Raw genomic sequence first — 13,332 nt, 5'->3', positions numbered from 1 at the left:
CCTTGACTGCGTGGATGTTTTCTGAGAACTGTCTTCAGCAAGCAAACCATGAAGCCGGCAGTCATAACTGACCTGTGGAGTGGTGGTACCTCTGCCCTTCATAACCAGGGGTCGTACCGGCGGCGTCAATTCAACAAACGCAAACAGGGTCATGTAACCTTGGACATTACGAGACAAACCCAGATGTTACATGTGCCTACATATAGTGCACTGACAATGCAAATGAAAGTTTATATTACTTTTACTAAAAAAAATTGATCTTATGCTCGTGGCATTTCCATCACACTCATACAACACAGCCTTTCTGCAGAACCTCAAGGAACAGTTCTGCTGTGCCTGTTGGGACTGGGCTTAATGCTAACCTGTTTTCATACATTTTGGCAAACCTTTGTGTCTTGGAATGGGGGAGAAAATTCATCCAGATCTGAATCCGTCCAGTGGCGTCACTAGGCTGTTTCATTCGGGGCTAAAGCCCCATATTTTATTTAATTAGCCCCGACCCTATTAAAATATATATATCTATCAACTTGCTTTTTTTTTTTTGCTTGCTTTACACTAGAAACAAACATGGGGATTCCAGGGGCATCTAAAAATAAAGTAGCTTAGTCCTTCTAGATAGTCCTTCTGGCAAGAGAATAAATGGTTTAAAAACATATGTATGTATATATAGGTAAAGCATTATGAAAAATTCGCTAACCCTTCCCATAGAATTTTGTCCGATGGAACCAGGAGCCTTGGAGGCGGGACTTATTCTTCAGAGGTCTATAGAGTCTAATAGAAACCAGCCGACAGGTGTTCTACTCAATAGAGAATTGAGGACGATCTCATTCTTTAAGTTAAATTACAAGCTGTTCATATACTGCCAGTTTCACTGCGATGCAAGTACAAATTATACACTTAGTTCCTTTATATTAAATAATGGTTTAAGCTGACTGTTGCCTGCATTGGAAAATATTATATTTAGCTTTGTTATTATTGGATGGATTATCAGCCACCCAAGCTGCTCTTTTCCCCTGGCTTGAACTGAAAGACAGTCAGGAGACCAATGTCAGGCTCAACAAGTGGAGCGGGTGGCCAGGGACAGATAGAAGGCCATCAGGACAACTAGGTAAATAAAGGGTGCAGGCTACTTTGAAACGGCTCCATTGTTCAGTTAAACCGCGTTTGAGAGGATTAGAAACTGATGGATCCAGGGGCGTTTCTAGGTTTTTTAAATATCCGGCGCTTAGCCCAGACGGAAAGGGAAACTCTGTAGGTGGCGAAGAATTAAAAGCTGTTCACGTTTTGAACTACACACTTTTTCCATCTAGATTCTACTTGACATTTGGATTGTCGGTGCCGTTAAAGTCGTTAACTATTATGAAGAAGCATTAACGGCACAGATGGAAAAAATGTGTAGTTCAAAACATAACCCTAACCCTTCCCATAGACATTTGACCGATGGTACCGGAGCCTCGGAGGTGGGACTTATTCTTCAGAGGTCTATTGAGTAGACCACCTGGGGTCTGGTTTCTATTATAGACTATTGAGTAGACCACCTGGGGTCTGGTTTCTATTATAGACTATTGAGTAGACCACCTGGGGTCTGGTTTCTATTATAGACTATTGAGTAGACCACCTGGGGTCTGGTTTCTATTATACACTATTGAGTAGACCACCTGGGGTCTGGTTTCTATTATAGACTATTGAGTAGACCACCTGGGGTCTGGTATCTATTATAGACTATTGAGTAGGCCATCTGGGGGCTGGTTTCTATTATAGACTATTGAGTAGACCACCTGGGGTCTGGTTTCTATTATAGACTATTGAGTAGGCCATCTGGGGTCTGGTTTCTATTATACACTGTATTGAGTAGACCACCTGGGTACCTTTAACCTGTGTGCTTATCTTATGTAATATTGTAACATATCTATGGGGCATCAGGATAGTTTGGAATGTACCAAGTTGGATCATGCAGGCAGGGGCAGGGGGCAACCGCTTGGGGACCTTGCATCATACTGCTCCTCACTCAATGTGCTCACCTTGCAGATTAATGTGCCCCTATGAGTGATGCAATCCTCCATAGTTATTTGTCACACAAAAGGCTACGTCCTGATTTATTTAACAGGATGCTGGAGGGAAAAGTTAAAATTAAATAGCCTAACATTTAATATGCCCAGCCCAGTGTGGTTTGGTAATATTATTTGTTGACAATGAAGTGTGTTTGATGATGCAATCCAGTGCCTGATTGAGACAGAAGCACGTTCCCCTCTACCTATATGCTCATCACACTCCTCATCCAATAGGGAACCCCGCTTAGGCGAACATAATGTGCATGCAAACTATTGACTAAATTCAAAGAAGAAGATAAGATGTAATTAGATCATATTTTAACTTTGCTCCCGTTGAGTAGACAAACCCAGCCAGAAGCTCTTCATTCTGTTTTTAAAAGCATATCTTTTTAGCCTGAGGGGTGAAAACGAGATAGCGGTTCTCTGAGTGCAGTGAAATCAAGTTTTGTGGGACATCATGACGCTGTGTTTCTACTCACGTTAATCCTGTCTCCAGGTGTACCCATGGGTTTCTGGGAAAGTACTGTACACACACAAAAACACACACACACACACACACATGATGATCATTGACACACAGATCATGCTATTTTAGCGAAACAGCACCCAGATGATTTTGTGTTTCCTCTGTCAAACATTCATCCTATGTTGGAATATATTTCTGCTTGCTTGTGCTCATTAAACTAAAGATGTTGTAGTTGGTCAATATGAGAGGGAGATAATTAATGGTGTGTACATCATGACGTCACAGACTGCCTCCATCTTAGAGGCAGAGGGGAATGGTAATTGTTCCGATTTTAATTGTGAAATTATGTATCCATCCTGCCACAGCGCTCCTCATGTGAGCAGTCTAACAAGGCTGTACGTTGATTCAGGGGCTATAGCACTATGTTCTTCCTGAGACTCTATAGGGAGGACCCTCAAAAAGTCCCACCATACAACATGTGATGCACCAGCTGAGGGTTGTAGGGGTACGAGTCGGCTCTGTAGGTGAACCAGGGGCTGGTGGATAGTCCGTCAGGGGCTGGTGGACAGTCAGTCAAAGGATGGTTTGACAGTCAACCAGGGGCTGGTGATCTGTCAGTTAGAGGCCAGCTGGACAGTCAGGGGGTTGGTGGACAGTCGGCCTGGGGCTGGTGGTCTGTCAGTTAGAGGCCGGCTGGACAGTCAGGTGGTTGGTGGACAGTCAGTCAGGGGCTTGGTGGACAGTCGGCCAGGGGCTGGTGGACTGTCAGTTTGAGGCCGGCTGGACAGTCAGGGGCTGGGTGGACAGTCATTCAGGGGCTGGGGGGACAGTCAAGGGCTGATGGACAGTCAGTCAGGGGCTTGGGGGACAGTCAGTCAGAGGCTGGGTGGACAGACAGTCAGTCAGAGGCCGGGTGGACGGTGCCATGCCGTAATTCCGACGCCTCATTGTTCCGACGTCTCAATGGTCCGAAATATTTCCCATTAGATCGACATGCCACTATTTCGACGGTTCAATGTTCCGAAAACGGAACCCATTGGTCCGAAGGTCCGTTTGTCCGACTTTTCAAAAAGGAGGCGCATTAGGCCGACGGTTCAATATGCCGAATAGGCCTGCTACATATATAATTGTATATAATTTTATACCTCGCTCACGCTCTCTCGCCCTCTCTCACTCTCTCTCCAAAATACAACATAGGCCTACATATCACGTTCACGATGAATATTGGAGAGCAAAGTGACAACACTTCACTTGTCCTCAAACAAAAAAGAGGATTCCACACTATTATCGAGCTCCCCCATGATGCGCCTTTTAGACCTGAAGCTAGACTAACCAGCCGGACTCACCCACTGACTAGTCTCGCAAAGCCAGACCAAACTACAGCAAGTAGAATGACTGACAGACCGTCCACCCAGCCCCTGACTGACTGTCCCCCCAGGGTGCCATGCCGTAATTCCGACGTCTCATTGGTCCGAAATATTTTCCATTAGATCGACATGCCACTATCGCGACGGTTCAATGTTCCGAAAACGTCTCAAACTGGCATTTCATTGTGTCGTTTCCGACACTTGTTTTGAATAATCGACAATTCGGAACAGAGTAGACATCTTTGCAAAGTTATTCAAAATTGTGTCATCCCCCACACGAACAGAGATAGAGTAAAATATATATCTCTGTATCCCTTTGAAAGCTACTCAGTATATCGCAGAACAAAGACACAACTACCACTCAACTCATATCACACTGAACGGGCAGAAAACCCCCGATAATAACACGAATAGGACGACATTCGGCTCTTTAATGGTGAGCTGAGCCCAGTGGTGGTGATTCACTGGGCAACATTGTCAACAGCCCGGAACTCAGAAGGTCCCTGAGTTAAGTATGGGGTGTTACACACAGATAGGACGATGAACAGGTTCACGAAGCACACGCAGCATCAGTAACTGTTTTGGAGGGCACATGGGCTCACTCAGATCAGCCTGGATGTACGCATATGCCCCCCCCTTCTTCGTGTGTCTAATGGTATCGCCCCGGCGTGACGTCAGACTGGGTGGATAAATACCCATCGCGCTGCGCCATGAGGTTGCTGTATATGCGTCTCTCCACGGTGGTAGGTCGGTTCCAGAAGGACAGGACATCCCCATAGCGCACTTTCCCCCAATATTTACACGTTATATACCATTAGTACGGTTCGGGACATCAGTAAGCGATGATGAACGGTCAGATGAACGGGTTCCACAACTCCCTGATCGAGGAGGACTGCTTCTTGTTCACCTCGGAGTCGGTCGGAGAAGGACATCCCGGTAAGTCCTGTCAGACAGACCTCTCTGTTGGTCCAACTCCTCCAGATCGCCGATGTTTCATTCAAGGAGCTCTTAATCAAAGTTTATTATGGTCATTTCTGAACAGAGACGCTATTTTTTCGAGTTTAAATAAATAAATCATTCAATCAATCTTAACGTGTTGGATCAGGCGCTCTGAGCTACCATTAGCGCGTGGAGCTAACGCACCCGCCGCGCGCTCCCGTCCCGGGGGATGGGGGTCCTAACGGCGAGGCTACCGGAAATGTTCTTATAACGCATGTCTTTTGTGTCGTTATGAACAGAAGTGTTTAATACGTGATGCGGGGGCACTGTAAGCCATGTGTACGCTGGTCCAGAAACGCCCCGCGGACCACATGGCTTCTATAAGACCGGCGGACTCGAATAATAAACTGCGTTATCATAACCCTTAACATGTACGCGGTGTCACTGCGGAAATGCATGCTTGCTTTGACTCGGACCGCTATTTGTGTGTCAATTGGATAACCATGGGATCCGTTGTTATATAGCTTCGGCACACGTGAGTCTGATGAAATGGCGACTGCAGGATCTCGGGCCCTCCCACCAGGCGTGCTCAGGGGCCCCTCCCACCTGGCGTACTCGCGGGCTAAACCCCTTACGCAATGATTGACGTTCGTTCCTGCGCTCTGAAATTAATTATCTTGGATAACTTGGTACTAGAAAATTGGCTGTTTAGAGATGTCCGTGTTCACGGTAGGGTTATGCAGCGAGTCTGAGGAGTTATCTGGTAATAAATGTAGTTCTACATCAAATGGCCATAGTTGCACTTTTTGCATCTCTTGCGGGACGCAGAGGCAGCCACTCCTTATCCAAGACTCTAGAATTGCTGTCAGAGCAGCTAAGTCCATAAGATCTGACTTCTTGGTCTGATATGTTCTCCGGTTCTTTCTGCTGACAGTGAAAACAGAGCGGACAGAATATGGATGAGCTTGGATGTTGAGTTTGTCAGGAAGAATATGACCATGGCAACCAGTTACCTCCACATTGTTTATTTGGTTACCAGTAACACTAACCCTGTCTCTATATTTTCCAGACAAAATCTGTGATCAGATCAGCGATGCAGTCCTAGATGCTCATCTCAAGCAAGACCCAGATGCCAAAGTCGCTTGTGGTAAGTAGGGATTCACTGATGCTGATATCTTATCCAAATGATGTGCTACATAACATTATTAATCCGTTAAAGGTTGGGTATGGGATTTGCGAAACGGCAGCAGATTTTGAAAATAAACAACTCAAATGGTCCTACCCCCTCTCCTTCCCACTCCACCCATTTCAAGTACATGGACGCGCAATCATGCACGAGTGAACACAGATGCGCGAGAGCGAGCCGTTAGCTAGCTCCAGTAGCTGCCGCAGGATAACGACAAACGGAAGCTTGCTCTGGGTCACGAGCTTTGAGTACGTGCACGAACGGGTCGCGCAGGGGAGGGGGAGTGCAGTGCGACCGTTTGATTGACGTACTTACTGTCCAATGCAACTCGGTGGCTCTGGAAATCATTGGCTGGAGTTTTCCGAGCCCTGCCCGTTCCACAGATGATTGACTTGAATTTTCATGTCAGTACTTCTAACTCGGTGGCTGTAAGTGGGTTATGATAAGGATTTCAAGTAATTTTGCAAAAATGGCCAAAAAAGCGAATTCCATACCCAACCTTTAAGGAAGGTTGCGCCGATTTTATGCTCTTATGAAGAAATGCTCCTATAAGCACCCAATATGTCAATGCAAGTGTCAATGTTCCCCACACTCAACCTGCAGAAATCTCAGTGCTACATTCCTAATCAACGCATGAATATGAGGATCAGGGTTTTAGTCGAGCAAAGTGAAATCTTTTCGAAAAATCATAATAAAAACAATGCATGTTATGCTCTACTTTACATGTATGCCTGAATATAACGCGAGTAGAAGGTAGTCCGAAGGTCAGAATCCAGCTGTGTTACGGCAGTGCTTCAGTCTTGAAAGCGCGTCTCACCAGACGAGCTACGAGCGATGCTGCGCTCTGTTCCGTGTTCAGTGTAGCGGATGGCGTGTGACGTCATGCACGCACCCTTGGAACGATGAAATGCATTTGTCCTAATTTCTCCCCCCCTCCCCGCCTGATATCTAAAAGGAACACGCTGTCCGACCAATGAGAACAAGTGAATATCGCCTGACCTGAACTAGACAGCCCTACTGATGATTAAGCGCTTGTGTTGCAAAAAAGTTTTTAACTAGTTCTAACAGTATTATCAGTCATCTTTTAAAGTCGACCTCGGATGTGTTTTGACTGACGAGTCTATGTGCTCGGACCGTGACCTCGACCGGTGTACATGTTGTAAAACTATTTGCAAGTTGCTTTCCTTGAGGCGTCAGTGAATCAAACCTTGATTATTCTGGCTGTAAACTTTCATCCTCATCACCATTAGAAACGGTTGCCAAGACGGGGATGATCCTGCTGGCGGGGGAGGTGACCTCACGGGCCACCGTAGACTACCAAAAGGTGGTGCGGGACACCATCCGCCACATCGGATACGACGATTCCTCCAAGGGTGCAGCACTTAACTATGTCTATTTTTTTCTCAGTCATTTTCTGTATAGGTTTCCCTTTATTTTAAATGTCTCTGTGCCCACTCAAAGGCTTCGACTACAAGACCTGCAATGTTCTGGTGGCGTTGGAGCAGCAGTCTCCGGACATTGCCCAGGGGGTTCACATCGACCGCAATGAGGAGGACATCGGCGCAGGGGACCAGGTGGGTCCCGGGCTCTTGGGTTATGGGCGGCCGGTGGCTATGGGGCTCCGCGGCAGCGGGGTTATGGGCGGCCGGTGGCTATGGGGCTCAGCGGCAGCGGGGTTATGGACGGCCGGTGGCTATGGGGCTCCGCGGCAGCGGGGTTATGGGCGGCCGGTGGCTATGGGGCTCCGCGGCAGCGGGGTTATGGGCGGCCGGTGGCTATGGGGCTCCGCGGCAGCGGGGGTTATAGGCTGGTTATCCGAAACCGACGCTCTCGTTCTCTGTGCAGGGGCTGATGTTTGGCTACGCCACGGACGAGACGGAGGAGTGCATGCCCCTCACCATCGTCCTGGCCCACAAGCTCAACGCCAAGCTGGCCGAGCTGAGGCGCGACGGGACCCTGCCCTGGCTCCGGCCCGATTCCAAGACCCAGGTGAGGACGGAGGAGGTCTCTGTCTATTTAGGACCGCCGCTGCAAGGGATGGCATGTATAGGGCTAAATAAAGCGGGTATCAACTACAGCCTGGAAACACAATGTGACCCGGGTTCAGCGATGAGCAGAATGCAGCGTGTCTAACGCGTCCGTCTTCAGGTGACGGTCCAGTACCGGCAGGACCGGGGCGCCATGCTCCCGGTGCGCGTGCACACAGTGGTGGTCTCCGTGCAGCACGACGAGGACATCTACCTGGACGAGATGAGGGAAGCCCTTAAGGAGAAGGTGGTCAAGGCAGTGGTTCCCTGCAAATACCTGGACGACGACACCATTTACCACCTGCAGCCCAGCGGCCGCTTCGTCATCGGGGGCCCGCAGGTAAACTCGCTTACTGGTGTTAGTGGGAATGAATCCATGATGGAATGGTAAGGTTGAATGGTTTGATCACCGGTTCCTTTTTATTCAGGGTGACGCCGGCCTGACGGGCCGTAAGATCATCGTGGACACCTATGGGGGCTGGGGGGCCCACGGCGGGGGGGCCTTCTCTGGAAAGGACTACACCAAGGTGGACCGCTCGGCAGCGTATGCGGCCCGATGGGTGGCCAAGTCCCTGGTCAAGGCGGAGCTCTGTCGCAGAGTCCTGGTGCAGGTAGTCCTCCGCCTCCTCACCTTGTCTTGACCTTCATGTTGTGATTCTGAGAGCGTCCCCCTAATGCTTGTGACATGGCTTGATCAGGTTGCCTATGCCATCGGAGTGGCCCATCCCCTCTCCATCTCCATCTTCCACTACGGGACATCCAAAAAGAGCGAGCGAGAGCTGCTCGACGTGGTGAAGAAGAACTTTGACCTGCGGCCTGGGGTCATCGTCAGGTAATTCACTCCTCCTGGAGACACGCGGTGCCTTGCGTCTACCTCCTGAGATCTCCCTCGCACATGCATTGATGAATAGGATCTGGTTAAAGAATAGATCAAAGGTTGGGTTTTAGGAGTGGAAGTTACATGCCAGGGGTGTCTGAGGGTTTCCTTTTTAGTTGGCATTTAATTTATTTTTTAAGTAAAAGATTGAATGCAAGGTTTTGGCTTCCATCTGCAAGTGGAAATCAGCACGTTGGTAAGTGTCCCATTGGGTGCGTGAGTGGATTGAGTGTGTGCACGCACGCTGGTGCTGACTGCTGCTAAATGTGTTGGTTATGTATTCCAGGGAGCTGGATCTGAAGAAGCCCATGTATCAGAGGACCGCAGCCTATGGCCACTTTGGCCGAGACTCCTTCCCATGGGAGGTTCCAAAAAAACTAAAATACTAAACCGTGTCAAGCTTTTCCCCCCAGGCTTGTTGGTGTATACTACAGAGAAGCCTCCAAGACCCAGGGGGACAGGCCCTCACTTCACTATGGCAGCATTAGCCTCCTCCCTCACGCTTTCCGCTCTTGTTTAGTTCTTCTCGGTCTTCTTCTCTTTAGCTGTGGGTACTGTCGCTCTTGACCCTAGGAGATGTGCGTCAGTAATGTCAGAACAGTTGCAGATGAAACATGCAGTGCATCGCTGCTCCCCTCCTCCCACTGCACACTCCCCAGTCCCCACTCCCAAGCCTCCCAGTTAAACGCTCCTTCGAAGAAGAGGGGCCACAGTGTTGGCATCCAGTAGTCGAGGCGGTCTTCCCCTGCATAGCGTCTCTGTCCCTTGTGGTGGATTCTATGTGCGTACCTCCTTTCGGTATTTATATTGGTTTTAAACTGGTGCTACTCGTGTAAGGGGTACTATGGGCATCTCAACTTGGCTTACCTTAAAGTTGAGATGACGTGCATAGTCTTAATGAGCATTCCTCCTGGCAGTTATTTTAGCCCCCCCCCCCCCCCCCCCCCCCCCCCCCCCGACCTCTCACATCGTGGAGGATGCCTGAAGAGCACCATGGAAGTAAGGCTGGCTCCGGTTTTTGTTAATTTAATGACAACGGGAACTATGCTATGCATTGTTGAGCACAGGAGGCCTCGGTTGCTGAGCTCCTAGCGAGCGTCGCCGCAGACGCCCCATCGAGACCACTGCGGTTTTCTGATGTAATACAGAAAAATCAGAAGCTGCTATGCCACTGCTGTGGTCTGATGGAGGCATCTGCTCTACTTGATTTGGTGAGGAAACTAGTAAATCAGATGCATTATCCTTGACACAACTTTTTATAAAAAAGTTGTTACAACTCCCAAGTTTGCAAGGGCATTGATTTATATATTTTCTTCCTTGCACATATCGGTGGTTGGCGTTCCTCTGCAGAAGCCCGTCTCATCCACCACCTAGTGTTTAGTATTTATTTAGGGTCTGGAGCTTGGTGTGGATACAGAGAAGCCAAGCTCTCAGATGGTAGCTTTAAACAATCAAGGATCAATTATCTGCTGTTGTCACGACAACTTTTAAACTCAAACGTAGTGGTTCCAAAGTGTCCTACAGAAAGCTTTGGTATGCCACCGTCTACATGTACGGGGGGGGGGGGACCGGATCATTTTGATATTTGTGCAGGTTTTTTATTTTTGAAGGAGTCACACAAATGGCCTGTAGGTTATTACTGGCCCCTCTCGGATCTGCTCTGTGATTGGCTAACATTTGGCTGGTGTTGTACAGAGAAACCAGCCTTGTTTACACAGCCCTCACTCATGCAGGAAGGTGGTTTTAGTGTTTTGGCTTGAACCATTCAGAGATCGTCCCATTGGCTACAGCAAGTGCACGAGTGCCTTTTCTATTTCCTCTATCCCCTCCATTTGCTGAACCTCTTATCAACATGCGTCCGACTCAGAGGAGCAGGTAGCTTAACCTTACAATGTGCTTCATGTCTAGAGATTTGCGTACAGTCCATTATGTCCTGTATGTAATAAACTGCTACTTTCATTTCAATCGTTTTGACCTTTTATTTCATAAAGCATTGCTACATCATAACAATTTGGGGTGTTTGGATAATGTCCTTTCAGTTCCTAAACAAGTGGGAAAATGTAGGCTGTTAAAACATTAGGTATTTAGGAAACTAGTTCCATTGATGTACATAGCTCTGAACATTGATGTATTTTTCAATCATTTATATCTATGACGGCACATATGGCTATAAGTAATTGTAACAGATATTGTGAATCTCATCTCCAGCAGGTCTATAATGACTGGGCGGGGTCATGGACGGACCACTCCCCCCTCCCCCACCACCACCTGTTATAATGACCAGCAGGGTTAGGGTTGACCTTTTTTCTTTTTGGGCAGGAGCACTTCAGCCAATGAGCTCATGGGGCCAGTGGCCCTGACACCCCCCACCACCTGCCTGGGATCATGCCTCATGTGCCTCATGGCCATTTTCACTGAAGGAATTTAACCATTCATTGGAAATTGGTTATTGGTGACTAAACTAATTAGGGAACATGACTCCCATATGTGGAGGAAGTCAGTGAAACAAAGGCTAATATTAATCTTTCGCCTTAGAATGTGGTTAGTATGGTAAATCACTAATTAAGGACCTATAGCATGTTCCACCTGCTGATATGATTGAGAAACACAAGGTCTGAACTAAACCAGGAGGATTGAGTCTCTTGAGGCCCTGAGGAAGTATGCAGCACAATAATAAAGTAACATTACAGCCAATACAGCTGCACCCAGATTAAACATTGAAACATGAGCAAGCTAATATGAACCATGGATCTATGGTCCTGGTTTGTTATTCCTGCTCATAACTTCTGTCATGTGCGTTCTGTAAAAATAGAACAGTCCAAGATTTCTGGAGATCCTGCTATTCCTTATTTCCATGTCCTACCTTTTCCAGGAGTTTCCCTCCGGGGTGCGTCAAAGGAGATCAATTCTCCCTCGAAAGGCTAATCTTAAAGGTTCACAGAACTGCAAAACAAACCTTCAGAATGATGGCAATGAGCAGCTGTTGAATATATGGTATTCATTCTTAAACCTTCATTCAAGGGTGGATCTGGCAATCCTAATTATTATACTGGAATTAGGTCATCCTAATTATCTGTTTTATAGTCTCTCAATAGTGGCTTTACTTGTGTAAAATCATCAAAAGGTGAAGCCTGACACAATTTTCACTAGACCAGCTGTCTATATTCTCCCAACCAGTTGTCTCTGGAAAACTATATTTAGGCCTTGTGATGGTGGCGGGTTATCTTGGGTTACAACTCCCATCTCCAAAGCCTTGAATGGGCACGCTCATTCACAAGTTTCTCCTTGGTCGGGGTTCATCTCTTTAAATGGCACTGGTGGTCTACTTATGTCTGAAGAATCGGCCGACAACATACAGCATGGGCTGTAGGAACCCTGACGATAGGAGGATGGCTGCTGTTGTGTTCCGTTAGTGATGGGATAAATTGTTCTAAGAAGTGATCTTTTTCACCATGCCTGTGTAGGCTAATGTAATAGGTGTCAAGCTAAATTCCCGGGACAAACTAAGAGTTGTGCATCAGACTAAACAAAGTGGTGTAGAAGATAAGGTGATGAGGATTGTCCCTGGAGAACTGAAGTCTACAAGGTCACTCCAGTTGAATAAGGGTGATGAGGCACAGTAATAACTTATGCTTTTGATATATAAATAACGGAAGCAAATGTTTTTCGCTTTCCTCCCACCAAAGCCTGACAATGTTTTGACCTACTTCCCTGAAAGAACCGGAAAATGACTTTTTGTAATGTAGTCAATAACCTAGGATATCAGAAATGTGTACAATAAAAAGACAATGCATAGTCAAAAACAATTTTCTGTTAATTTTTGATAGACGCGTTAAATAAGTTGGGACATGCCCCCTGGGACTGCGCTTGGGTTGAGTAACTTTTTTAAAACTGAATTAATAAAGTGCAGAGTAGTATGGTGGTCCAGTAGCCCCTTCAAGCCTCCTTTATACCATGAATTACAGTACATAACAAAACGTGAATAATGGAAGAAGAAAGGAGCGATTATCTGGAGAGCCGCCAAATGCGGACCATGTTGCTGATGGGAATGTGCAGGCACGCTTCCTGTATTACCGCTCATAAAATAACTAATGCTTTATCTGATGAGTGCAGACAATGCAGGAGTGGGAGGAGACCAGGCCATTAACCGCTCACGTTAATTTAGGCCAAATTCGGTTTAGTTCGTTGTCTACTGTGAATACTGATGTATCCCTATGCTATCCGAATAGTAATCATCAGGCTGAGAACTTGCACAGGACGTTTGTCTGGATGGTTGCACACAATCAAACACCCCCGGGATATGTCAGAAAGCCTTTTAGCCCCTGCTACTGACATGTGTCTGTTAGAAGACTAACGGAGAACAGATGGGACTGTGCCCAGGGGCGTGGAGCTCTGGGCCACTCAAACCAACTGGGGAGG

General features: G+C 47.3%; 1 protein-coding gene across 1 annotated transcript; it reads left to right on the top strand.

Moving 5' to 3' along the window:
* Positions 1-4,584: 4,584 nt before the first annotated feature.
* On the top strand, positions 4,585-10,878 carry mat2ab (methionine adenosyltransferase 2Ab). Its single transcript, XM_060054814.1, has 9 exons — positions 4,585-4,820; positions 5,893-5,970; positions 7,260-7,382; positions 7,471-7,583; positions 7,855-7,998; positions 8,158-8,376; positions 8,465-8,647; positions 8,735-8,868; positions 9,200-10,878. Exons 1-9 carry the CDS (start codon positions 4,727-4,729, stop codon positions 9,300-9,302), a joined length of 1,191 nt encoding a protein of 396 aa, XP_059910797.1. The 5' UTR covers positions 4,585-4,726; the 3' UTR covers positions 9,303-10,878.
* The last annotated feature ends 2,454 nt before the right edge of the window (positions 10,879-13,332 follow it).

This window comes from Gadus macrocephalus, chromosome 6 (assembly GCF_031168955.1).
Source record: "Gadus macrocephalus chromosome 6, ASM3116895v1".
Lineage (NCBI taxonomy): Eukaryota > Metazoa > Chordata > Actinopteri > Gadiformes > Gadidae > Gadus > Gadus macrocephalus.
Note: the sequence above shows the minus strand (reverse complement) of the source record. Positions and strands in the feature narration are given on the sequence as shown.